The sequence below is a fragment of the Mus musculus genome, chromosome 4 (genome assembly GCF_000001635.26).
Source record: "Mus musculus strain C57BL/6J chromosome 4, GRCm38.p6 C57BL/6J".
NCBI lineage: Eukaryota > Metazoa > Chordata > Mammalia > Rodentia > Muridae > Mus > Mus musculus.
Window position 1 is genome coordinate 139,440,549 of NC_000070.6, and position 26,244 is coordinate 139,466,792.

General features: G+C 50.5%; 1 protein-coding gene across 1 annotated transcript in view; it reads left to right on the plus strand.

Annotated features, from left to right (window-relative positions):
• Positions 1-26,244, plus strand: part of Ubr4 (ubiquitin protein ligase E3 component n-recognin 4) — a 108,875-nt gene that overhangs the window by 59,890 nt on the left and 22,741 nt on the right. Inside the window, exons 57-87 of the mRNA NM_001160319.1 lie at positions 97-274; positions 644-748; positions 2,138-2,275; positions 2,851-3,025; positions 4,047-4,143; positions 4,696-4,803; positions 5,311-5,427; positions 6,311-6,520; positions 8,274-8,423; positions 9,767-9,994; positions 10,698-10,776; positions 11,180-11,425; positions 12,023-12,191; positions 12,587-12,731; positions 13,424-13,509; positions 14,619-14,706; positions 14,900-15,093; positions 16,984-17,223; positions 17,547-17,685; positions 18,251-18,376; positions 18,478-18,606; positions 19,451-19,794; positions 21,280-21,370; positions 21,630-21,714; positions 21,854-21,981; positions 22,732-22,861; positions 22,950-23,107; positions 23,437-23,546; positions 23,994-24,135; positions 24,411-24,492; positions 24,746-24,919. Of these exons, the coding sequence (NP_001153791.1) occupies positions 97-274; positions 644-748; positions 2,138-2,275; positions 2,851-3,025; positions 4,047-4,143; positions 4,696-4,803; positions 5,311-5,427; positions 6,311-6,520; positions 8,274-8,423; positions 9,767-9,994; positions 10,698-10,776; positions 11,180-11,425; positions 12,023-12,191; positions 12,587-12,731; positions 13,424-13,509; positions 14,619-14,706; positions 14,900-15,093; positions 16,984-17,223; positions 17,547-17,685; positions 18,251-18,376; positions 18,478-18,606; positions 19,451-19,794; positions 21,280-21,370; positions 21,630-21,714; positions 21,854-21,981; positions 22,732-22,861; positions 22,950-23,107; positions 23,437-23,546; positions 23,994-24,135; positions 24,411-24,492; positions 24,746-24,919 (4,591 nt within the window). The remainder of the gene's footprint in view (positions 1-96; positions 275-643; positions 749-2,137; positions 2,276-2,850; positions 3,026-4,046; positions 4,144-4,695; positions 4,804-5,310; positions 5,428-6,310; positions 6,521-8,273; positions 8,424-9,766; positions 9,995-10,697; positions 10,777-11,179; positions 11,426-12,022; positions 12,192-12,586; positions 12,732-13,423; positions 13,510-14,618; positions 14,707-14,899; positions 15,094-16,983; positions 17,224-17,546; positions 17,686-18,250; positions 18,377-18,477; positions 18,607-19,450; positions 19,795-21,279; positions 21,371-21,629; positions 21,715-21,853; positions 21,982-22,731; positions 22,862-22,949; positions 23,108-23,436; positions 23,547-23,993; positions 24,136-24,410; positions 24,493-24,745; positions 24,920-26,244) is intronic.

A 26,244-nucleotide genomic window follows, 5' to 3' on the forward strand; every position in this document is an offset into this window, starting at 1 on the left:
TGGCAGCCTGAAAGGAAGGAAGAGCCTCCATCGCCCCTCTAGACTCAGCAGCCGGACTGTTTGCTGTAGGACACTGATGGGGCTTTCTCTCTGCAGTCTGAGTCGATGGTCCTGGAAACAGCTGAAAATGTCAACAATGGCAACCCCTCTCCCCTGGAGGCCCTGCTGGCAGGTGCTGAAGGCTTTCCTCCCATGCTGGACATCCCACCTGATGCAGACGACGAGACCATGGTTGAACTAGCCATTGCCCTGAGCCTGCAGCAGGACCAGCAAGGTAGAAGGCAATGTCAGGAACACAGCAAACTTGCACAGGAGATAGGGCGTGACAGTTGCTGATACCCCACTGACTTAGCTTGTCCCCAGTTGGGGGAGAGGTTGATCTGGGTGAAAGCTGCTCAGAGGTACAGGTGGAGAGTGAGGAATGACTCTGACGCTTCTGAGGCCAAAAGCCAGTCTCATAGTTACTGCTGGTTTGGTTTTTTGAATGGGTGCCTCTTGAATCTATATTGAACTTGGTGGGTGGACAGCAGTGACTGGAGGGGTCACGTGCTGGTGTTTAGACTCTTAATGACAGCAGATGGCCAAAGCAATACTATGGACGGGGCAGAGGGGACCCTGTGTTCACTCTCCACTTGTTTCCCAGGCAGCAGCAGCAGTGCCCTGGGCCTGCAGAGCCTGGGACTCTCCGGCCAGGCACCCAGCTCTTCCTCTCTGGACGCAGGAACCCTCTCTGACACCACAGCATCAGGTAACTGTCCACAGCAAGGAGCTTGGCTCAGGGTCCTGTGACCCTGCAGCCCTGTTCAGTGCTGTGAGAGTGTGACGGGCAGCTGCTCTGACAGGCCATCCTGGACTTCCTGCTTGTGCTGCAGCTTGCCATCAGCGCTTGTGGCTCCGCTTCCTCACACTTTGCATGCTGCCTGGCTTTGGCTGATACCCAAGGAGAGGTGCAGGGAGCATCCATCCTATTGGCTGATGGCCCATAGACGAGCTTACAGCATTCTGCTAGAGTTCTAACATGTTAGACAGTATGGAAAGAGACAGGACATAAAGCTAAACCTTTAGCTCTTAGCCTCCATTTGCAAATCAGTTGAAGCTGCAAGCATCCAGTGGCCAATTCAGGCTATAGGAAACCTTCACTTATGTTGTCTTTGTTTTAAGTCTCTTTCCTAGTCTGATCAAATTCCAGGTAGAGAGTTGGACCAAGCTGTGCACACGGGGGTAAGGGGGGGTGTCCTTGAAACACCCAGCCGAGAAGAGGCAGAGCCTTGCTAGACTGCTGCATCCCCTACCCTAGCTTATTTTCTTTTGAGAGGGTTAGCCTGCCTAGATAAGAAAAGGCCAGACTGCCTGCCCCGCCTGCTGCCATGGCTTCTTGCTTCTTTGAGGTTTCTTCAGTTGCTGTCACTTCAGTGTTCGAGTTCATGTTGTGGTTGTGGTCGTGCTGTGCTGGTCACGTCTGTCATGCTTGCTGGCTGTCCTGGCTGTCCTCCTCCCCTGTGGATCTCAGCCAGTATTTTCCTCCTGTCTCAGCTCAGCCCTGATCCTGGATGCTGTGGCTGTCTCTGGGGAATTTCCTTGCTTCATTATTAGCATCTAATGAGGATGATGAAGAGGTGTGAAATTTTCTAATGAGCTCTCCTCTGGGCCATATGATTTTAAAAAATTGAAAGCAAAACCAAAATGACAAAAATCAAAGTTGACTCAAGAGCTCATGCTCAGTGATTTCCTAACTGCAGATGGGTTGTTGGGCAACCCTCAGTGAGCTCTGTGCTCCGAATGGCAATGGCTGGTGCGGGTCTCAGTCGGTGGCAGGAACACCTAGACAATGGCGACCGGGGAGCATTTAGTGTGAAGACTCATTGTCCATGTCACAGAATCTTACTGAATCTGCACACGCTGTAACAGCGAAGGAAATGCCCAGTGCTCTGGGCTTTCACTTGGGTCTGAGTGCTGTTGGCAGTGCGCCGTGGAGAGTGTCTGTCCCCTTTGCTGATTAATCGGCAAAGCAGATCTTGCCTTCTTTCTCTGCCCTCAGGACACTCAGACTGCCTTGTGTCCTCTGCAGTGTGCTGTGATGCTTTCCGTCCCCATGAGGGAGGGGTCTGTGCCTGTAACAGCTCTGTTACTCTCTCAGCTCCAGCCTCAGATGACGAGGGCAGCACTGCAGCAACTGACGGCTCCACCCTGCGGACCTCGCCAGCTGACCATGGCGGTAGTGTGGGCTCAGAGAGCGGGGGAAGTGCAGTGGACTCGGTGGCTGGCGAGCACAGTGGTAATGTCCCTGGGTGTCTTCATCTCTTTGGGCTCAGGGTGATGGACAAGGTAGAAATCCCTGCCTGGTCTTGGGATTGGTTTCTGCAGAGAGCAGTTGTGAGGACTCTCTGTAGTCTGGTAGAGTTCATTTGAACTCTACCATGGAGTGCCAAGTGTTCTGTGACTGAGTTTAAATCCAGTGACTAATCTGGAAAAACTGCATGGTGTCTTTCAGTTGTCTTCAAAAAGACAAGTTCAAAAAGAACAATGGTATTATTTATAGCCCTAGATGGTGATTAAAAATAATTGTGGTATGACCTTGAAACCCATATTCCTATGGTTTTTACTACCTGCCTCCCGAGGGAATGAACTCCTTAAGCAAGCCATTTCCCCAGTGCAGCTACTGTGAGGTTTGCATACACTAGCAGTCTCTTAGCTGAGACTTGGACAGTTTTGTAGGTTGCATAAGTGAAAACTGGAAGAGCTCTATGGGCCCAAGACCATACAAGCCAAAACCAGTTGATACCTAACATTTTCTTCCATCAAGGCCAATGTTGGGAATTGATGTGTACTTCTTAAATCATTTCCCTCCAGTGTCTGGCCGGAGCAGTGCATATGGTGACGCCACAGCTGAGGGGCACCCGGCTGGACCAGGGAGCGTCAGCTCTAGCACAGGCGCCATCAGCACCGCCACTGGGCACCAGGAGGGAGACGGCTCTGAGGGAGAAGGAGAAGGGGAAGCTGAAGGAGATGTGCACACTAGCAACAGGTCAGGACCAGCCTGTCACTATCACCTGCTTGATCGAGTGTTTGGGAAGTGGGAGATGGAGTGCTGCGTGCTAAGCGTGTGTTCCCCAGTGTCAGGGCAAACGAAAGCTGCCCATTTCTCCCCAGGCACTACTGACATCAAGGTGTTGTGACTCCCACAATGCTTTGGGAGTAGGAGTGTGCTGCTTTGCCTAATGTCTAGCTAGAGGACTGATGGGCCTCCCGCTGGTAGAGGGCACCCAGCTGGCTGTGTCCTTTTGATTTAATATTTAAATATTCTTTTTCAGTATAAGACACAACTCACACAGCTGTTTAAGGATAGGAGTTCTATTAGTTTGTCTTACTGTATGGTGGTGCCAGCTGATCACAAGTTAACCCTTCATGTATTTGGGCTTGGTTAGGGTGCTATTTTGGCCTCATAAAATAAGTCTGACATGCTTCATCCCCCTCTCCCCGCCCCTGAAGAGTCTGTGTAAGATCTATGTCTCCCGTAGGTTCTTAGGGAAGCTCACTGATACAGGTGGATTTGCATTTGGATTTTTGTTAAGGGAAGATTTTTTAAAAATACAGAATCATTTTTTGTGTGATAGAAAATTATCTCAGTTAATTTATAAATCAGTTTTGGCATTTTGTGTTTATATAGAATGTGTTTGTTATGTTTAAGCTTTCAGTTTGGGGCATAAAGTTGTTCATAATACTTTTTAAAATAATAATAGTTATTAGTTTGCACTTATAAGAGAGGGTCTCACTAAGTACCCACAGCTAGCTGATCGGAAACTCACTCAGAGCCCAGGCTGGTCTTGATCTCAGATTCCCTTGCCTCAGCCTCCTGGATGCTGGGATGGATTGTAGGGATGTAACAATGTGCCAACCCTTATTTGGTTAACATGGTAGGCTTATTCCTAAATAGCTGGCTCCTCCTTAGCCTCCGTGGCAGGCAGGAGGCAGGAGGCAGGCGCGTACCCCGCTGGGTCTTGTCTCTGTGCCACTCCATGTCTCCTGTCCATTCCTGGGCCTTGCAGGCTACACATGGTTCGTCTGATGCTGTTGGAAAGATTGCTGCAGACACTGCCCCAGTTACGGAATGTCGGAGGTGTCCGGGCCATCCCATACATGCAGGTATCTTCCGTTCTCTTGATCCACTGCGTTACCGTCGGACTACCCTTGGCAATGCACTTCCTTTTCAGGGACCTCAGGGGACTGGTGTTAAGGTCACAAAAGTGTGGCATGCAGCGTGAGCTGCAAGTTGCAACCCTTCAGGTTATAGCTGTGGTTAAAGGATGTCATGGTCATCCAGCTAGGTAATTGACAGAACTTGGAGGCTTCAAAAGGGTCCTGTCACCCACTCAGTCAGCCTTCTTTTTCCACCCTGGGTGGAGCACACGCTGTGCTCTTTAATCCTTAGATCAGCACAGTGTCTTCTCTCACACCACTGGAATTGGCTCATTACTCACTTGTTTTTATAAAGTTTTTGTAAAGCCTTTTAGTGGTGTCCCAAATGGCTCAGGTGAGTTTTACAACCCTGGGCACTTAAGCTAGGACAGTCCTGGAGTCTGGAATGCCCTCCTGCATCGCAGGCGAGGGCAGAGAGTCAGAGGTCAGGATCGCTTCCCAACACACATGCTCTGCCCTGCCTTCAGAAGTCGGCTTTCTGTTCACTCTGCCTTCTAGGTCATTCTCATGCTCACTACAGATCTCGATGGAGAAGATGAGAAAGACAAGGGAGCCCTGGACAACCTGCTTGCACAGCTCATCGCCGAGTTGGGCATGGACAAAAAGGTAAGGTGGAGAGGCATGCTGCTCGGAGAGCAGGGCTCAGCCGGGAAAGGTGGGGTGGCAGGGCTCAGGTTCTCCTCCTTACAGGAGCTTCCTCTGGGTTCTAGTTTTATCCCTGGTCCTGGGACACAAGTAGCACCAAGGGGAAGGGGTTTATCGGTCTTGTAGCTGAGGTTATAGCCCCATCACTGCAGAAAAACAGGGATGGATGCAGCTCTCTGTTCACACAGTCCTGAGCACAGATCCCACTTCAGCCTAGGTCTCCCTACATCCATTAAAGCAGTCAAGTCACTCCCTGAGGCTCTTCTCAGGTGACTCAGGTTATGTCAGGTTGACATTTATGGAGTACAAATGACAAGTAGGATAAAGTCTGTGCCATTGTCATATATTCCATGGCCTCTGACTGCAGAGGCGTCCCTTGCACCAGCTATAACCCACAGCCCTACTGGAGGCGGGGTTGGTCTTGTTGGAGCTTAGAGGAAGCATAGGTGTCTGGGCTTCTGCCTGCAGGATGTCTCCAAGAAGAACGAGCGCAGTGCTCTGAATGAAGTCCATTTGGTCGTGATGAGACTCCTGAGTGTCTTCATGTCTCGTACCAAGTCTGGATCCAAATCTTCCATCTGTGAGGTATTTGTGCTTTGAGCTTATGGGTTTGAGGCAAAGTAAGATAGTGGAGTGGTTAGCACAAGGTTGAGGACAGTGGTAATAGTCCTGTTAGAATAAGACCATTGCAAACTACGGAAGTACCAATTTGTCTGTCTTGAGGTGCGAACTTCTCAATTTTTTGGAATCCCTGCCAAGCCCAGGTCCTTACCAACAAACCCTCCAATGGAAGGGTTAAAGAAGGGGCTTGGAGGTTCCACTGTTGAAAAGCAAGGGCCTGTACTGCAAAGCACAGAGTAGCTAAGAGGATCTCCAGTGTCTGTTGCTATAAGGTATGGTAATAGAGTAGAGAGAAAGCCAGTGTGTGGGGGGAAATGAGATTAGCACAAAGCAGAGACGGTGGAAATCAGGGTTGAACTGCATCCAATCTTAATGAGCTTATGAGCTGTGGGGTTTGCTGGGATTTCCAAGGCTCTCCTAATGGTCTTATGTACAGTAGCTTTGCTCCTTCCTGCTTCTTATGCATGCAGTCACCCACCGTTGGCTCCCTTGGAGACTAGTTTTCTGGAAGAGCCCCTACTGGGAGGGTGAGGTTGTCAAGAAGGACCTATAGTGGAACTTTTTGTCTCTCTTTCAAATGAAGTTCTGTTCGCTTTGCTTTGCTTCAGGGGAAGGAGAAAGCTTTGCCTCCCTGGCACAGAGGTGTAGGAGGGTCAGCTTAAGAACTAGTATTTATTTTCTCTTAGATACAGTTGTTGCAAAGAGCTGGGGAGAGTGACCTAGCCAGCTGAGAAACTCCCATGTCTGTCAGGGCTGTGCCTAAGACAGCAGTGTGGTGTGTTGCCGGTTTGACTCAGTCCAGTGTTTACAACTCGGCCTTGCCTGCTCTGTGTGTTTTCTCCCTCAGTCCTCTTCCCTCATCTCCAGTGCCACGGCAGCAGCCCTGCTTAGCTCAGGGGCTGTGGACTATTGCCTCCATGTGCTCAAGTCTCTGCTGGAATACTGGAAGAGCCAGCAGAGTGATGAGGAGCCTGTGGCTGCCAGCCAACTGCTGAAACCACACACGACTTCATCTCCGCCAGATATGAGCCCATTCTTTCTCCGCCAGTATGTGAAGGTGAGGCCTCTCTGGTCGGAGACAGCTCTTGGCTCTCCTCAGAGCTGTGTGCTCTGCTTTTGATAAGTAAAGCTAGGAAGACTAGCGTTAGGAGCCACACAGGAATGGGTTCTAATCTTATTGTGGCCTAATAGATGGCCACTCCTCCCACATGAAACTTCTTGGGAAACTGAGAGTGTACATGAGACAAGGTGACAGCAGCAGTAGTCACTTGTCCTCCAAACATCTTCAGAAGCTTGTGAGCATGCTGGGTAGATGAGCCCAGGGAAAAGAAGATCTCCTGCAATCTAACCTACTAGTCAGGGCACAGGGCAAGATCCTAAGCAGTCTCAGTAGGCCTCAGCTACTGTACCCAGGGAATTAGTGTGAAATCTTAGCTGCTCCACAGGGTCATGAGCACTGCCAGCTTAAGATTTATAACGGTATTGGCACAGGGCCTGGCATACACCAGTATGTCATCAGTGGTGGTGCTGGTTGGTACCCTTTACTCTTTTTTTTTTTTTTTTTTTTTTTTTTTTTGAGACAGGGTTTCTCTGTATAGCTCTGGCTGTCCTGGAACTCACTTTGTAGACCAGGCTGGCCTCGAACTCGGAAATCCATCTGCTTTTGCCTCTGCCTCCCAAGTGCTGGAAATAAAGGCATGCGCCACCACCACCCATCAATTAATTAATTAATTAATTAATCCCCCCCCCTTTACTCTTAATTGAGTTAGTGGAGCCAGGAGGGTAGACCAGCTACTTACTCTGAATGGGCAGCGGTATAACATGTCATGGTTGACTGATTGATTGATTGATTGCATGTCTGTACATCTGGTTCCCATGGAGGCCAGAAGAGGGTGTTAGATCTGTTGGGACTGTGGAGTTACCGATGGTTGTAAGCTGCCATGTAGGTGATGGGAATTGAGCATAGACCCTCTGGAAGAGCAGCCGGTGTTCTAGTCATTGAGGAGATGGCTCAGCAGTTAAGAACACTGGTTCTTAGTCTGTTCCCATTCTCAGCACCCTGTCAGGCTGCTTACAGTCACCAGTACCCCCAGCTTACAGGGAGCCAGAACCCTCTTCTGGCCTCCATAGGCACCCAAATACATATGACATTTACACAGACACACAGTTTTTTAAGAAAAAAAATTTTAATTGGGAACTGCAGAGATGACTTAGTAGCTAAAAACACTTGTTACTCTTGGAGGTGACCTGTGTTCAGTTCCCAGCACACATATGATGGCTCACACCCATCTGCAACCCCATTCCAGGGGACTCACAGGCATATAGATTGTGCACATATATGCATGCATGTACACAAGACATTCATGCAATAGGGTAAAATAAAACTAAAAACAAAAAATTATATTATTATTGAAAAAAATGTTTATATGGGTGTGCACATGTACACCCCTGCATTCTCTCTCTGTCTTTCTCTTTCTCCCCCTCTCTCTCCTTGTGTGTGGGGGTAGGGAGTTCAGAGGACTCCTTTTGAAAGTCAGTTTTCCTTCCACCGTGTTGATCCCAGGGATCAAACTCAGGCCATGAAGCTGAGTGTATCTGTTGAGCCGTCTTGTTGCCCAACTCTTTTAAGGGCCATATGCTCCATCTCCTGTTACTCTTGCGTGTCCCAAGAAACCTAGGCTCTTCTATGAGTGAGTTTTGGCTCCAGCTTTGAAAGGACTCATAAGGCTTAGTAATTGACTAGTTTGTTTCCTGGTTGTGGTCAGGGCAGACTGGTGAGCCCGGGTCCTTATGAAGATGTTCTTCCTCAGGGCCATGCCGCTGATGTCTTTGAAGCCTATACCCAGCTGCTCACAGAGATGGTACTGAGGCTTCCCTACCAAATCAAGAAGATCGCAGACACCAGCTCTCGGATTCCTCCTCCTGTCTTTGATCACTCCTGGTTCTACTTCCTCTCTGAGGTAATCGAGGCTCTGTCCTACTCAGTGTCATCACAGAGCTCCGCATGCCCTCAGGTCCTGCTCGTGTCCCTTTGGAGTGTATTGTGGAGTGACACTGGGGTTTGTGTATCAGAGCAGCTGTTGGCTCTTGTTTCTGTGCCTATGTAATGTCCCTATAGGGTTGGCAGCCATTTAGTCTTTCAGTTCAGTCAGGAAGATAGAACACTGCTTCGCTTCCCACGCTGGTCAGTGAGAAGACTGGTGACTGATAGCTCCCTGAGAAACAAGCAGATAAGAAGGGAGCACGGTGTCCACACAGAGACATCCACCAGCAGCCTAGCAGGACAAGGGGCCTAGCATCGTGGTCACAGCTCTCTGAAGTACTATGCCTGGTGCCTTGGAGCTCTCAGGAGACACATTGTAGACATGGGTGTGAAGGGAAGCTGCTAAGGAGAGCCCTCTCTAGCTCTTTGAATGGCTATTGCTGGGTCTTGGGCATTGTGAGGGCCTGAGCCAGCCCATGCCTCCTGCCTTCAGCTTCCCTCGAGGGCATGTAGCAGACAGTAAGAAGAAAGGTGCCAGCACCAAGAGGCAGTAGAGGTTGCCCAGTTCTAGCCAAGCCTCACAGGAGAGGATAGTGAATGGTTTGGAGTGAAGACAATAGTTTAACCAGCACAGTAACTCAATATCAGCTCTGGGAAGGAAGGCTGAGTGCCTGTTCCTAGCTCCTTGAGTAGAGTTAGATGGATGTTTCACCCTGGGCTGAGGTGAAGACCAGCAGCCTCCTTGTAGATTCCTAACTGCTTGAAAAGAGGAACATGAATATTTGATTGTCCCCTAGTTCCATTATTTTCTTTCTGTGTTCCTCCCTCCTGGTCCCTTTAAGGAATTTTCAAGTTCCTCAGAGGCCAGTATGGCCGGGAGTTGACCCATTTGGCTGTTGGTATCCATGTGTGCCGCACCCACAGATCTAACCAACTGATTAAACACATACAACAGCAGCAAAAACGACCCCCGTGCTGAATGTCTAGGTGTTTCTCCCGGTGTTCCTGCACAGCACAATAAGTCACTTACAAAGCGATTACACCATAGCCTGTGCTGGGGAAGATCTAGAGATGATTTAATGCTCGAAGGGTGTGCAGGGTATCGACAAATACAGCGCCCTCTTACATAGGGAGCAGCATCTGAAGCCTCTGGAATCCACCAGTTCCCTGGGGACCAATGTGACTTACACTCTCTGAAAGTTTTTAGTAACAGTTGTTAAATACAAACAGACAAAAGCCCCAAACCAACCAGGGTGCTGTAGCTGCGGGTGGTAGTTACAATCCCTGAATAATATTAACTGTGTTGTTTAATCCCTCCAGTACCTAATGATCCAGCAGACCCCTTTTGTCCGCCGACAAGTTCGAAAACTTCTGCTCTTCATCTGTGGATCAAAGGAGAAATACCGACAGCTCCGAGACCTGCACACCCTGGACTCCCATGTGCGTGGGATCAAGAAGCTGCTGGAGGAGCAGGGCATCTTCCTCCGGGCCAGTGTGGTCACAGCCAGTTCCGGCTCCGCTTTGCAGTATGACACGCTCATCAGCCTGGTACGAGGGTTGCGATGATTGGGCCAGGGGCAGGCATGTGATAGGGCTCGGCCAAGGAGGTACTAGCACGGGCAGAGCAGGGTTTGTAAATGTTTCAGAGTGCTGTGTCTGGGGGTCAAGCACCAGGTAAATCGCTGGCTCTGAGGAGTTGAATTTAGGGCTCCTTACCTGTGAAGTGGGCCAGTTGAACATCTTCCCAGGGTTCATTTGTTACACATAGGATCCACCTGAGATTGGTACACTTTGGATTTTGTCCTTAAGTACTAAAGCTGAGTATAAGCATGTTCTGCTGCCTACATTGAGAGTAAATGGAGTGTTTCACAGTTAGGTGTCTCATCTTTGGTCTCATCTCATCCTAGCTTGCTCATTTAGTGTCCTTGTTCTTATAGTGACGAAAGAGAAGTAGGTTGTAGCTTCTGGGTGCATGGCCTTCCCTTGCCTTAGAAAGTAGCCTGCAGCCTTCCAGAAAACTGAAGGCAGGATGTTGGGGGCAGGGAGGGCAGGGGTAGTGGGGTGGGAGCAGACAGGGCCATTGTGTTTAAGCTGCAGGTGAGTGTGGGTCCCGTTCCCAGGTCCATCAGCCAACTCGGGGACACCTGCCTCACAGGGTCCAGGGTTAGTTTGTGGTCTCAAGCCAGGCCTGACACACAGCAGCCTATACTGTTTCTCCATATCGCTCACCTGTGATTGGCTCCTGTTTCAGATGGAGCATCTGAAGGCCTGTGCAGAGATTGCCGCCCAGCGAACCATCAACTGGCAGAAGTTCTGCATCAAAGATGACTGTAAGCGGTCCTCCCTGGGTTGCCACTGTGACGTCTGTGGAGAGCTGTCTGCATTAAGCTGTGAACTGGGCACTGGAGATACAGTTGCTAACAGAACACAAGCCAGAACTTCACTGATAAGGGTTGCTTGTCAAAACTTGGGCACAGGAGTACAGAGCAGGACTTCCAGACTGTAGCAGTAAAGTCACACAGAACAGGACTGTAGAACTTGTTTACTTGAGGCCTAGGGACTGGATCCCCACAGTGTGGTCACCCCATGCCTTTGGGATCACTCCATGGCTCCTGCCGATCTGCTCCACATTGAGCAGAGAGAGCTGGGAGTGAGCCTCGTCCCATCCCAGCCGCACGCTGTGCCGTAAGTAGTTCAGGCGTTCCAGAGCTGTCTCCACTTCTCTCCTCACAGCTGTCCTGTACTTCCTCCTGCAAGTGAGTTTCCTGGTAGATGAGGGGGTGTCCCCCGTGCTGCTGCAGCTGCTCTCCTGTGCTCTGTGCGGCAGCAAAGTGCTCGCAGCCCTGGCGGCCTCCACAGGGTCTTCCAGTGTGGCTTCCTCCTCAGCCCCTCCTGCAGCCAGTTCTGGACAAGCCACAACTCAGTCCAAATCTTCCACTAAAAAGAGCAAGAAAGAAGAAAAGGAAAAAGAGAAAGAGGGTGAGATCCTGTGCTAGGCGCTCAGCCCCGTGAGTGTGTCATATCATTGCAGATGCTGAAAGGTTTTACCCGAGTGTGTCCAATGCTCCTTACTGTCTCCTGATCACATTTCCAGTCCTGGTGAAAGGAGGGGACACCATTCACTGTGACTTTCTGTGAGAGAGGCAGGAAGGGCCAGGGTGCACTGAACATATGCAGTACTGCCTAGTCTCCGACCACACTGAGGGCTGAGCAGCCCTTCCTTCTCCTTCGCTTTCTCTACTTCTCATGGTCCTCGAAGACCTGAGGCAGATGGTCAGAGGTGAAACAAACACTGAGTTAGTCAGCTCTGAGGAGGACAGGGCAGCTCTCGATATTCAGGCCTGCTGTAGCTGGTGGCTCAGTGCCAGGCTTACTGTCCTGTCGGTGGTGGTAGTGGTGATGGTGAGGCTGTACATGGGCCAGCTGTGGCCAGACCATTTGTGCCCCAAACAACTGGAAATTGGCAGATTCCAACCACTTAGAAGATACTTTTAGAACAGGTGGATTTCCTTCCTATCCACCGGGTTATAAGACACCGGGCCCTTGGGTGAGTCGGTCCCTACTCGGATGTTGCAGGTGAGAGCTCTGGTAGCCAGGAGGACCAGCTGTGCACAGCTCTCGTGAACCAGCTGAACAGATTTGCAGACAAAGAAACTCTGATCCAGTTTCTGCGCTGTTTCCTGTTGGAGTCCAACTCGTCCTCAGTGCGCTGGCAGGCCCACTGCCTGACACTGCACATCTACAGGTGGGCCAGGGCTGCCTCTGGGGCTGGGAGCTCTGAGTTCTGCTCAAGTGTTCATGGTCACATAACAATATCTGTGCTGATCTCAAGCCCTCGAGGTCTCTTTGTTGAGCTATCGGCTCTGTAGCTACTAAGCTCATGCCCTTGGCGGGACAGTTTCCACTCAGAAGGGTGTGGTCAGGAGCTCCTAAAATGACAGTTGGCTAAAGAAAGCTCGCCTCTGCTCTGGAGTAAGATGGGGTGCCAACAGTAAATTGATGGTATTCCATCTGCTGGGGAGCCACAGGATCCTGAGCCATGACTGCATGGGAGAAGACAGTGCAGACATAGTTTCAGACCATAGTGATGTCTCTCTCACTCATTACTGCCTGCTAACCTGAGCTGCCATTTACCTACAGAAACTCCAACAAGGCTCAGCAGGAGCTCTTGCTAGATCTCATGTGGTCCATCTGGCCGGAATTGCCAGCTTACGGCCGGAAGGCTGCCCAGTTTGTGGACCTGCTGGGCTATTTCTCCCTGAAAACTGCACAGACAGAGAAGAAGGTAAAAGAGAAGCCCCTACCTCCACTGTCCATCCCCTGTGTGGAGTCTTTTGAGTAAAGAACATTATGGTGGTCATCTCTACACATGAACTCTCTCTTGAATCTATCTAGTGTTAGTAACATTGTGTGACATAGTGTTTCAGCATCGTTACTTACTGTTGAGTACAGTTTGCCTTTCTTCAGTCTAAATGTAGCATAGATGCACAGCAAGTGGCTGGCAGAGATGTGGGCCGCCACATGGGGAAGAAAGGTGTCTGGCCCAGCTTGGGAAGGAAGTACTGCTCATTAAGCTAGGAGCTTGGGAGCCAAGAATATGCTAGGTAACGACTGCTGATTCTCCCTAAAAGGGAGACAAAGGCTGCCTAGTGTCCAGGGATTATGGGTGCTTGTGAAGAAGGTAGACTCTGTTAGCGAATTGGGAGTTAGGACCAGCAGCTGGAAAGACAGAAGCAAGTCTTCCAATAGGATGGATGGATGAATGGATGAATGCATGCATGCATATATGGGGTACATGCCATGGTGTTTGTGCATGTGGAGATCAGAGGAGAGCTTGCTGGAGTCATTTCTCTCCTACCATGTGGGCCTGAGTATCAAATTCCCGTCACTAGGTTTAGTGGCAACACCTCTATCCCAGAGGCATCTTGCGAGCCCATGACTCGGGTTTTTAGCCGATTTCCCTGACTTGTGTTTCAGTTGAAGGAGTATTCCCAGAAGGCCGTGGAGATCCTGAGGACTCAGAACCATATCCTCACCAATCACCCCAACTCCAACATCTACAAGTGAGCTGCTGGGTTTGCTGCCTGCCTGGGCTTGGAGAGCAGTCACACTTTTGGAGTAGTTGTTTGCTTTCTGGTTGTGTATGCTGGAGCGCTCATGAATTCAGTGACACTTTAGGGGTCACCCAGCCAGTTGACCTGAAGCTTTCTCTGGTGGAGCCAAGGACTTCGGGCTCTGGCAGTTAAACAGCTGTGATTGCCAAGTGCAGAGTGGTGACCAGAGGCTGTGGGAGGGCTGATCTCAGACCTTAACCTGACCAGATAAAGCAAGTCCACACACGTCTTCTTCTTTTATTAGAAGAAAAGGGGCTCCTGTGTGTGCGCTTGTGGTATTTAGGGGCTTGCATGCGGTGCATACATGTGGAGGTCTGGAGTCAGTTCCCTCCCTTCCCCTTTCTGTGGGTCCCAGGGATTGAACTCAGATGAACACACTTGCTCAGCAAGCCCCCTTCTCCCATCTTGTTGGCCCGGGGGCAGGGAAACGGTTAAATGAGGACATTGCTTAACTTTGTGGTTTCTCATGTGCATTTGTGTACAGCATGTGGAAGCCCCGGGCTCTTAGATAATCTCCATCTTCCCTGATGTGATGAGGCAGGGCCTCCCAGGTGAACCCAGCACTCGCTGATGTGTTGCCAGTGTGCTTTAGCTCCCTGGTCTCTGCTCCCCAAGTGCTGGATTGTAGAGGAGGTGCTGTGCACATCCAACTTAGATGTTGGACCTAGGGATCTAACTCATGCCTACATGGCAAGTGTCCACTGACCCATCTCCCCGGCTCCTTAAGTAGTGAGTTTTAGAAAACAACTTTAAGTATTATTTGTATAGCTTAAGAATGATGTATTTTAAGCATAATTTAGGAACCTTTTTTAAATAGTAAATTTAATTATGACTCTTACGAGTGAGGTTTTAATTCCCTTCTGGATTTGTACATCAGCAGGAAGCGGGGAAGCCTACGCTGATTACTTGCCCTTTCTTCCTGTGCCTGCTGTGCCTGTCTGAGCTGTGGTCCTTCCCCTTACGCCACAGGGACATGGGGGTTGGAAGGGAGTGGGAGATGGCTCTGGCATAGTCGTAGAAGGAGACATTGCTGATACTGAGCCTGCTTTTCTCCCCAGCACCTTGTCTGGCTTAGTGGAGTTTGACGGCTATTACCTAGAGAGCGACCCCTGCCTGGTGTGTAACAATCCTGAGGTGCCGTTTTGTGTAAGTAATATTTTAAGCAGGGCAGTCCTGAGGTTTTCAGGTAGTTGCTGCCTGGCACTGTGGATTCTTGCCCACCACAGTGGGTTCCTTGAGTAGAAACTTCATCTGTGGGTGGAGAGGAGGTTATGTTGATGAATGTTGAAGAATGGAGATGGACAAATACTCATTGTGTTGTTTTGTGTTTTGTATTTAGTATATCAAGCTGTCTTCCATTAAAGTGGACACACGGTACACCACCACCCAGCAGGTTGTAAAGCTCATTGGCAGTCACACCATCAGCAAGGTGACAGTGAAAATTGGGGACCTGAAGCGAACCAAGATGGTGCGGACGATCAACCTGTACTACAACAACCGAACTGTGCAGGCCATCGTGGAGCTGAAAAATAAGTACGGACTGTGCAGGTGTCCCCTAGTACAGCTGTGCCCTGCAGGGTGCAGACAGGCACACCCAAAGGCTGCATCCTCTCAGTCACAGTAATGCTGGCATAGGGACAGCAGTGAGGCTCTTAACAGCAGAGGGGTCAGGAAAGGTTCCTGCCCAGGGTGGGGCCCCTGAAGAGGGGCTGCAGGTTCTCTTGCCTTGTGCAAAGTAGCTGGCATCTGGGGAAAGGCAGCCGTGGATCTGCTCACAGAGAGCAAGTATTCCTCTGTATTCTCTCCACTGCATTTTCTTCCATTTCTGCATGTGCCTGCCCTCCCTGTCTGTCCCCAGGATGTCGTAGGCCTGGCTGCATTGTGTTGATTCCCCAGGGACCAAGCAGTTTGTGAGAGTCTCAGGTGTTAGTGCTGAGCAGAGGTAGTTGTGACCGGCCTGTTAAGGCTCAAGCGCTGCTACGGCCACAGAAGGAGCAGGCAGCTCGCAGTAACCAGTGACTCGGGTTTCTGCCTAAAGTCTGCTCCTGGAGAAGTTGTTAGCCTTAAAGAGCTGCTGCCTGTCAGGATAGACTTTCTCCCCAGAGGCATTCGGTTGGTTTTCTGTATTGCTGAGTAAGCACAGCTACTGGTTGAGTGGATCTGCTCCAGCTCTGCCTAGCCCTGTGACCTTAAAGTGCATCTTTTCAGTTCCTGTGATGTATAATAGAAGTTCCTGCCCTCGGGGTCTCCTCTAAGAATTCAAGTAATCAGTGTGTGTGAAGAGCTGGGAGCCGAGCCTCAGCCCTTGTGAGTGCTTGATTGATACCGCGGAGCTCCTGATTACTGGTTGTAAGCAGCTTGTGCTGACTGCCTGCTCACATAGCATGCTCCTGCATCCACAGCAAGACCCCCTCTCTGTTGTTGTCTCTTGACAACACTCATATTTCCTTCAGAGACAGCCATCAAGATGAGCAGTCTGCTGGCCACCTTAGTGGACTTTATATGGCTTGCTTTGGGAGTCTTCCGTGATGGAAATGCTGCTGTTTCTCTAGATCTCAAGTTATCATAACAATTTAAGGAGTTTCTGTGTCTTTTTATATATTTGTTAAGATAATAGTATAGCTGTATCATTTTCCCCTTCCCTTTCTTCCTCTCACCCCTCCCATGTAATCCCCCTCCTCATTCAAACTCATGGCCTCTTTTTTTCTTTAATTGTTGTTACATGTCCATGTGTGCAGGCTTACATATCCCTGATATATAAATGCAGCTCATTTAGTCTATGTAGTGTTCCTTGTGATTTCAGGCCTACCACTTGATAGTGGACGGTAGTGTGCTCTTCCCTGGAGGAGACTGTTCCTCCTACTCTCAGCATCCTTAGTTGTCTGTTGGTCTTGTCTATAGATGAAGCCTAGCATTTTCCCAGTCACGTTAGCAGGTTTATTGCTACTGTCTTACTCAGGCCCTGTTTAGGCAGCAATGTTGGTAAAGCTATATGCGTGTAGCTTCTCTGACATGCCTAAAAGACAGAATCTCACAGTAAGCTTCCTTTTTCTCTGGCTGTTAGGATTCTTGTGCAGGTTGTGTTATGGGTGTCCAGTTGGACTGGGCTCTCGGCAGTTGGGTCAGTTGTGGTTTTTTTGTACTGGTCTCTGTTGGGATGAGAAGTTTCTTTGATGGTGGAATGAGGACTCACTGACCTGGCTAGACCCTGGAGAAGTGGCTGCCTGTCTCTCCCCCCCCCCACCCCTCCCCCCCCTTTTTTTTTTCTTTTCAGAGGAACCCATAAGGGAAGTTTCTTTTCTTTGAATAGTCACTTAATTGCCTTAGGAAACTAGGCAGGGTGGCCCATCTCCCACCACCAGTCCGTCTTCACCAAGGGTCACATGGGAGGCTTTTCTCTTTAGCTTTTGTTATCTCTCCTAGGCCAGCTCGCTGGCACAAAGCCAAGAAAGTTCAGCTGACTCCCGGACAGACAGAAGTCAAGATTGACCTGCCTCTGCCCATCGTGGCCTCTAACCTGATGATCGAGTTTGCAGACTTCTATGAGAACTACCAGGCCTCCACAGAGACCCTTCAATGTCCTCGCTGCAGTGCCTCTGTCCCCGCCAACCCAGGCGTCTGTGGCAACTGTGGAGAGAATGTATACCAGTGTCACAAGTGCAGGTGACTGGTCCTACAGGCCTGGGCAAGCATGTTCTGTGTTCTCTTCTGTAGCACTCTCAGGATGGGCAAGTCCCTGCCTGGTGCCCTGTGGTTAGGGGATTATGGAATTGTACAGTGGTCTGTAGGGAGGAGAAGTGGGGAGGAGGAGGAGGAGGAAGAGGATGCGTGCACGAGTTTGCTCTACTTACTGGGCTGCTCTTACCCTCTCATGTGTTGGTTGTTATCCCTTCAGTAATTCCTGCCATTTCCAGAGTGGGCATAGCCTCTCCTCCTTCTCACCCTAACCCTTTATTCCCACTGACCTGGGCACTTTGGTTATTCAGGTCCATCAACTATGATGAAAAGGACCCCTTCCTCTGCAATGCTTGTGGCTTCTGTAAATACGCCCGCTTTGACTTCATGCTTTATGCCAAGCCTTGCTGTGCAGTGGATCCCATCGAGAACGAAGAAGATCGGAAGAAGGTAAGCCTGCATCAAGCCCACCATTGCTTGGCTCTGAACTTTGGAGGAGAGATGTGTGGTGAACTGAGCTTCAGCTCCCAGTTAATGCGCCTCAGAGAAAAGCGGCAAACATGGGTCTGTGACCAAAGATGTGCTAGGCTCATAGCACATAGGAATTAGAGAAGCATTGTTGGTGCCAAATGAGCACCGTAAGGAGCAGCTTAGTTAGGATTAAGAAGGACAGGAGGAGCTGGTGACATGTACTCCTTTGTCCCATGGTTAGCCTCAGCAGAGAAAGGAGGTGCCTGTTCAGGGTGACAGGGAGACAGGACAGAATTTTTCACAGCACTTGTGCTGTTTTGTGTCTGTGTGATCTGCCCTGAGTCGCTTGTCAGCACTAAATTGTTTGAGTCCAGTTCGTATACATTGCATATTTCTTTTAAGGGTTGTTCTGAAGGACAGTATGGAGCTGTGTGCCTGGTCTGTATGGGGACCATGTCTCATAGGTGACAGGCAGTTAAAGCCATGGAGGGAAAATCAAGCTGGAAAGTCTTGCCTCCTTCAAGTACCTGTCTTTTTGGTGTAGGCCGTTTCCAACATCAACACACTTCTGGACAAAGCTGACCGCGTGTACCATCAGCTCATGGGACATCGGCCCCAGTTGGAGAACCTGCTCTGCAAAGTGAATGAAGCAGCTCCAGAAAAGCCACAGGTGCTCCCAGGCCAGAGGGTATTGGGTCAAGAGTGGAAGGCTGCCCTTAGTGAGGTCATCCCTAGGGTGGAAGTCTGACACTTGGCCCCCTGGGATTGCAGGAAGACTCAGGAACAGCGGGAGGCATCAGCTCCACTTCAGCCAGTGTGAATCGCTACATCCTGCAGCTGGCTCAAGAGTATTGTGGAGACTGTAAGAACTCGTTCGATGAGCTCTCCAAAATCATCCAGGTAGGCAGCCCTCGCCCCATCCCGGCTCCCTGTCCAGCCCAGTGGGCCCCACTGGCCCTGCAGCTGCACCAGTGGCTCCTCCCACCCTCAGGTGATGGCCACTTGTCAGATCTCTTTGCAGTCAGAAACAGCATAATGGAGGTGGGATGGACATTAGTAGACAACAAATCTTTGCTTAATAGAGGGATTCCAGGTTTTTAAAAATAATGCTAAAACTCTGCTCCCTCTTCTCGGATGCCATGTTTACAGGCTGGAGGTTTAGAGCACCTCGGCTGCAGGCAGCCATGTTTTCCTTGACTGTTCTGTGGCTAGGATGGTTTCTATGGGTAGGATGCTGACCAGCAGCAGAGGACCCATCCCAGAAGAGCAGCCAGCAGCCCCGCCCACTCAGTTGCAGATGACCTTTGCTTAGAGATCTGATTTCCTAACCCTTGAAAGAAGTGTTGCCAGGTGGCGGTGGCGCATGCCTTTAATCCCAGCACTTGGGAGGCAGAGGCAGGTGGATTTCTGAGTTCGAGGCCAGCCTGGTCTACAGAGTGAGTTCCAGGACAGCCAGAGCTACACAGAGAAACCCTGTCTCGAAAACAAAGTAAATAAATGAATAAATGTGTTAAAGTGTTTGCGGCAAGTGAGGAGTTTGCGCTTGGGATTATTCTGATTTCTGGTTCTGCCCTTGTTCTTGATCAAGCCAGTCATTCAGAGCGCCAGTTCCCTCCTGTTAAATGAGGATAAAAGAAATAAGTGGTAGGGTTATTGAGAAGAATAAATTGTATCATACACACTTCTCATGTATTTATTTATTTACTTATTTTTAATTTGCCAATTTCCTTGTTTCTATTCTTAGAAAGTTTTTGCTTCACGCAAAGAGCTGTTGGAATATGATCTACAGCAAAGAGAAGCAGCCACCAAGTCATCCCGGACGTCTGTCCAGCCCACGTTTACTGCCAGCCAGTACCGTGCTTTGTCTGTCTTAGGCTGTGGCCACACCTCCTCCACCAAGTGCTATGGCTGTGCCTCAGCTGTCACGGAGCATTGTATTACACTACTGAGGGCCCTGGCCACCAATCCAGCCCTGCGACACATCCTCGTCTCCCAGGGCCTCATCCGAGAGCTCTTTGATTACAACCTCCGCCGTGGCGCTGCAGCCATTCGAGAGGAGGTCCGCCAGCTCATGTGCCTCCTCACCAGGTCAGAGCTTCTTCCTTGCCGCTGCAGTGGGTGTGAGCAGCGGTGGTGCCGGCACCAGTGGACGCAGGGTTGAGCCAAGTGGTTGGCTGGCTTACCCCAGAGGGTGGGAGGGAGATGGGAGGCGGGTAGCTGTGGGAAGCACTGCTATCAGTTCCTGTGAGTGGTCTGCTTATGAGCAGGTGGTATGCCCTGAGGGAACTTCTGGGTCTTGGTCAGGGAGGAGAAGAGAGTGAAAGAACCCTTGGACTCAACAATATCCCAGAAAAAAAAAAAAAACTCAAAAAAAAGGGGTGTAGGGATAAGTGGTTAGATTCTGGTCAGAAAGGACTAGCTCAGCATCTGCCATTGGGCATCGCATTGTGCCTTGGACAAAAGACTCATCCGAAAAATTCCAGTAATAATAAATACTTTAAAGACATGGAGTGACCATGGTCAAATTTCAGTAATTCAGGGCTGGAGAGATGGCTCCAGCTAGAGTACATGTATTCCATTTACAGGGAGCAGCTGGAATTCGTCACCCAGACACCCACATTGGGTGGTTCACAGTTACCTTTAACTCCAGTTCCAGGGGCTCCTCTTCTGGCCTTCTTGGACATTATACATATGCTGCAGAAACTCTTACACAGTTATGCGTGTGTGTGTGTGTGTGTGTGTGTGTGTAGTTAAAAACAAAATACTTTAACTCAAGTACTGTTGAGTACTTAAGGAATTTTATACCCAGTTTTGTGTAAACTGCTTATTATGTGGCATAACATCTGGACCATCTTAGGTGCTGGATACCTTTCACAAGCTGTGCTGTGTCCTCCCATTGAACATGTCCTGAACACTAAGCACTGTGAACATGCAGTGGCTTATGCTCTAGATGGGGAAGGTTGCAATAAATAATGACAGATACTTTGGAAAATAAGGTTACTCAGCCAGAGCAGGGCTGGTGGTTGGGTATAGGATGGCTTCTCTGAGCTGGCTCATGAGCACAGGCTTTCTTGAAGCAAGGCTGTGGGCTGCAGGTGAAGAAGCTACTGGAGAGGCTGAGATGGGCGTGCGCCCAGATGCTAAGTAGATAGGCCTGCAAAGCTGGAGGGGGAGCATAAAGAGGGGGAAGGAGTGGTTAGCACCTGGAACAGAGCAGGTCCTACGGTCTTGGATGCCATTTGAGGGTGCATTTTGTTACTAGGAAGGTGCATAGCTGGGAAGTGAGGTTGTGTGCAGAAAGTGACATGGGGCCCTGAGTGTGACACTGAGTGTGGACTCAGCAGCTTCTGGGGCCCTGCTGCCTGCAGTGTGGACCCCCGTGTTGATGCTTTTAGCTTCCTTCTGTCCCTGTCTCTCAGAGAAGGGACTGTAGTAGTTTCCTCTCATTGGAGACCCCCTTAAAGATGTAGTTTACTCCTGGGAAGAAGGTAGAAAAGTCTAAGCCTGTAGTTGGAAAGAGGGGCCTTGTAGCTTTCATTGTGACTAACAGGGACTCCTGCTTTGCTTCCTTAGAGACAACCCAGAGGCCACCCAGCAAATGAACGACCTGATCATTGGCAAAGTCTCCACTGCACTGAAGGGCCACTGGGCTAATCCTGACCTGGTAAGCAGACCAGCTCCTGTCTGACCTCTCCCTCACGGTCCTGCTCTAGGCCATGTTGGAGACCGAGGTGGGAGAGAGCCGCCTGCTTGCAGAGTTCATGTCCCAACTAAAACTTGTAGTATAGGGTCTCCCATGTCTCTTTGTCCTAGTAGGACACCCATGACTGGAGATTTTAGTAGGGGTCCTATAATCAGAGTTTACCCTGGTCCCTAGACTCATTAAGACCCCACTGATTCTCCTCGTCCTGCTGGCTTTCCAGGCTAGCAGCCTTCAGTATGAGATGCTGCTGCTGACAGATTCCATCTCCAAGGAGGACAGCTGCTGGGAACTCCGCTTACGATGTGGTGAGCTTGGGGCATCTGCCGGGCACTTTTCAGGAACACAAAGGTGCAATCCCGGTACCCGGGCAAGAGGTGGGAGCCCCTGGGCAGCCTGCTGAGGCAGGTGGCTCGCATGTACTGACTGTGACTCCTGTCCATCCAGCACTCAGCCTTTTCCTCATGGCTGTGAACATCAAAACGCCAGTGGTTGTTGAGAATATCACACTCATGTGTCTGCGGATCTTACAGAAGCTGATTAAACCACCTGCCCCAACCAGCAAGAAGAACAAGGTGCTGTGACATTGAGGGGGTGGCAGGGACAGTGGGGCTGGGTGAGCACCAGACTTTACTTTAGTGTAGCCCCAGTCTGCTTTAGTACGGCAGAGGTAGGTTGGGATTTGGGGGACGTGTGAAATAATATAAACTCAACAGCATAGAAGCCTAGAGCAGAGTGAGGGCCTTGAAGCTGAAACAGACGGCCTGTGACTCCCACAGGCATCACGCCCTTCCCCGCACCTGCACAGGCTCTGCACACATGCATAAGTGGACATCCAGGGTGCTAACACAGGCTTGCCGTCAAATACGGCTCTCTCCCCTGGTAACTGACCCTGAAGACATGGGCAAGCTAATTATGTTCCTCCATTCCCTCATCTCTAAGATACAAAGCAGTGCCCACCTGGAGTGATACTTAAAACAAATGACAGAGTAAACTCCTTAGATCTAAAGATGCCTGACTTAGTGTCTAGGACAGGACTTTGTGTGGTCTCAGTTTGCAAGTTGCTCAGTGAGTCTTGACTAAGGGGGCAGTAAAGCTCCACTTTCATTCTCAAGTAAATGTAGCCACATGTTTGTGGCTGTCGGAAGGAAGCCAGCACTTCCAAGTCAGTGGCTCAGTCCTCAGGTGGGTGCAGATAGCGAGAGTCCCTATTGGGCCATCAAAACTGCATGGTGTTTTTTACGTCACTCCTGGAGTGTCGGTGCCATCCCACGCAGGGGCCCTCTGGCTGGCAAACTCTCACCTTGTGCTGCTCCCTTATCCAGGATGTCCCCGTGGAGGCCCTCACCACAGTGAAACCGTACTGCAATGAGATCCATGCCCAGGCTCAGCTGTGGCTCAAGAGAGATCCCAAGGCATCATACGAAGCCTGGAAGAAGTGCCTGCCTATCCGAGGTGTGCCTCTTCCCTCCCGCCACTCCCAGCAGCCTCTGCTTCCCCCAGGCTTTGACACTTACCCCTGCCTTCCACCTTTGCCTTGCAGGGGTGGATGGCAATGGGAAATCCCCCAGCAAGTCAGAGCTCCACCGTCTCTACTTGACCGAGAAGTACGTGTGGAGGTGGAAACAGTTCCTGAGCCGGCGGGGGAAGAGGACCACCCCACTTGACCTCAAGCTGGGCCACAACAACTGGCTGCGGCAGGTGCGGCCTCTCACGGGTCCCTTGCGAGTGCCTTCTGCCTTCCATGCTTTGCTCTGCTTTCCATCTACTTTGGTCACTTCCCTTCACCAACAGGGACAGGTCACAGTAGAACTGTCCTCTCCTCTCTTACATCCCACCCTGTTCCCTCAAACGAGCAAACTAGAGCATGTCATAGAGCCAGGGGCGACGCGTTAGCTGGTGCTGTGGCCCTTCCCTTTGCCTGGACACATTTCCAGAATTCTGGATGGGTAGAAGTCATCTCATGCTCTGGGCCTAGAAAAACAGGGTGTCCTCTGAGCCAGCCCCATTTCCTCTCCTGTGTCTGGCAGGTACTCTTTACCCCAGCAACACAGGCAGCAAGGCAGGCAGCCTGTACCATCGTGGAAGCTCTTGCTACTGTCCCCAGCCGCAAGCAGCAGGTCCTTGACCTCCTCACCAGGTACCTTGTAGGGTGGGTGGGGACAGTGGCTGGCATAGTTGAATGCCTTTCCCTTGCTCTCAGGTGAATATACAGGTCAGGGCTGGGAGGTACCCCAGGTGGTATATAAATAACCATCCCAACCCGGCCACAGAAGCCAGCACTTTAGGGTATTAGTGGTAAAGCAGCAGTGGGTGTTTGTTGAGCGCCTCTGAGCACAGACATAATTGTCACTCATTGTCCTCCGCAGTCCTCAGGCAGTGAGCACGGAGTCACAGATGCTCAGAGGCTTGGCAGCCATTCCCTGAAGTGTTGTGAATCCTTTCAGCGAGGGAAGTGTGGGGTTTCTCAGATGGCCTCCGTCCACCTGTAGGAGGAGGAGAGGCTGAACAGTAGATACAAAGGAGGGAGCTCCTGGCTCTCGGGCCGTGCTCTCTAAGGGTGTCCATCTCCGTCCGTCCACTGCAGTTACCTGGACGAGCTCAGCGTTGCGGGGGAGTGTGCTGCAGAGTACCTGGCTCTCTACCAGAAGCTCATCGCCTCGTGCCACTGGAAGGTCTACCTAGCTGCACGCGGAGTCCTGCCCTACGTGGGCAACCTCATCACCAAGGTGCCCTGCCCCTCCCCACTTGTCCTTTCTCGCACTTGTGGGGATTAATAAGTTCCAGACTTTACTGGAACAGGACGGCTGTGGCAGTCTGTTGAGGGTATCTGAGCTGTTTTGGGGTAAATGGTCTCCAGCAATACTTGAGCCTCTTTAGCCTCTTGGAAAGGCATTTTTTAAGTATTAGAATGGATGTGTGGCTTTTGTGCCCCTCTGCTGGGGGCTGCATCCTGGGATGGCAGCGGAGGCGGCCCTATCACACTGCTTGTTGTTCTGTTTAGGAAATCGCCCGCCTGCTGGCCTTGGAGGAGGCCACGCTGAGCACAGACCTGCAGCAGGGATATGCCCTCAAGAGTCTCACAGGTAGAGAGCCACCCAGCCCCTCCCCTGGGTGTCTCAGGGATGTATGAGGCCTGAGCCTCTGCTCTTGGGGCCAGTTGACTTCTCTCTCTGGGACTTTTCTCCTACTAGATGGGTCTGCACTTTTGAGCTCTTCACTGCCAGCCATTTGGCTCATTCGGCATCTCCTTACTTTTTGATTTTCTTGTTTCTTTGGATAGCACCGGCCTTCTGTGTTCTCCTGCAGATCTTACGGCGGTTTTTCCTGTCCCCGCAGGCCTTCTCTCCTCCTTTGTAGAGGTGGAATCCATTAAGAGGCATTTTAAGAGCCGCTTAGTGGGCACTGTGCTGAATGGGTACCTGTGCTTGCGGAAGCTGGTGCTGCAGAGGACCAAGCTCATCGACGAGACCCAGGACATGCTGCTGGAGATGCTGGAGGACATGACCACAGGTAACCCCATCGGGAGGCGTGGAGCTGGGGAGATAGATGCGCATAAATGTCGTTTCCTAGTACCATGGCACCAGATGGTGACAGAGCTCAGGTGTGGGAGAGGAGTCTGTCTCAAGAGTGTGGTGCTTAGTGTTAGTCCTAGAGCTGGGCTCAGAGGTGCTTTTCCTGTGTTGAGCTCCTACAGAGGAATGGGTGGAGGTCTCGGGCTGGTGTCTCCAATCATCTGGGATGCTCTCATTGTCTCGTATCAGTGGCCTTGATGTTCTCCGTAGCACCACCCTGCTCTCATCCCGTCTCTCCTGCACCCTTCATCCTGTTAATCTGCTCTAGATTTTGTAGCCAAGAAACTTCATGTTTATGATGCATATTTGTGCCTGATCCATCATTCTGTTACTCTAAAGTTTAAAGTTCCTAGGGCCCATTTATGTTTTCTAGTTCCTAGATGGTGTTCTCAAATTGATATTTTATGATTTGGAGTTGTGACTTTTTTTTTTTTAAGACAGGGTTTTTCTGTGTAGCCCTGGCTGTCCTGGAACTCACTCTGTAGACCAGGCTGGCCTCAAACTCAGAAATCCGCCTGCCTCTGCCTCCCAAGTGCTGGGATTAAAGGCATGTGCCACCACTGCCTGGCAGAGTTGTGACTTCTTATTTCCGAAGTTTATTGTGGAAATTCTTTAGAAGCAAGGAATGATAATACCTGCCTGTTAACCCAGCACTTGGGAGGTTGAGGCAGGAAGATTGGCCTGGGCTACAGACAAAACCAAGAAAGGAGCTGGAGAGATGGCTCAGTGCTCAAGAGCACTTGCTGCTTTTACAGGGCCCAGCTTTGGTTCCAGCATCCATGTTAGACAGCTCATGACCACTCTCAAGGGATCCAGCATCCTCCTGTCCTCCAAAGGTGCACATGCAAATATCTACACATAGTAGTGAAAATCAATAAAAGCAAAGAAGAGAAAAAACATTCTTTAGGCCCCATGCAAGCTGGTCTTCTCCGCTCGGGTTTGTGACTGCTGCTTCTATAAGGCCCCTAGTATAAGGCCCCTAGGCTATCCGTGGCATTCTTTCATCCAACTTCCTCAGCCTTTGAGGGAGCGTGGAGTTTGGGTGCCGCATGTGGGAGGAGACAGCTTTACTTGCTCCCCCATTACCTTGATCGTAAGGAAGGACAGTTTGCCTTCAGTTATGTGGTTGTGGAAAAGAGAAAGTGATTCTAGCTGTGCTGCCGAGGGAGCAGGTGGTGACCAGAGCGGTGCTGGCTGCTTCCTTCTGGCTCTTCAGCTCAGCTGACCTAGGACTCTGTCCAGCACTGGGCTCCTGACAGGCCA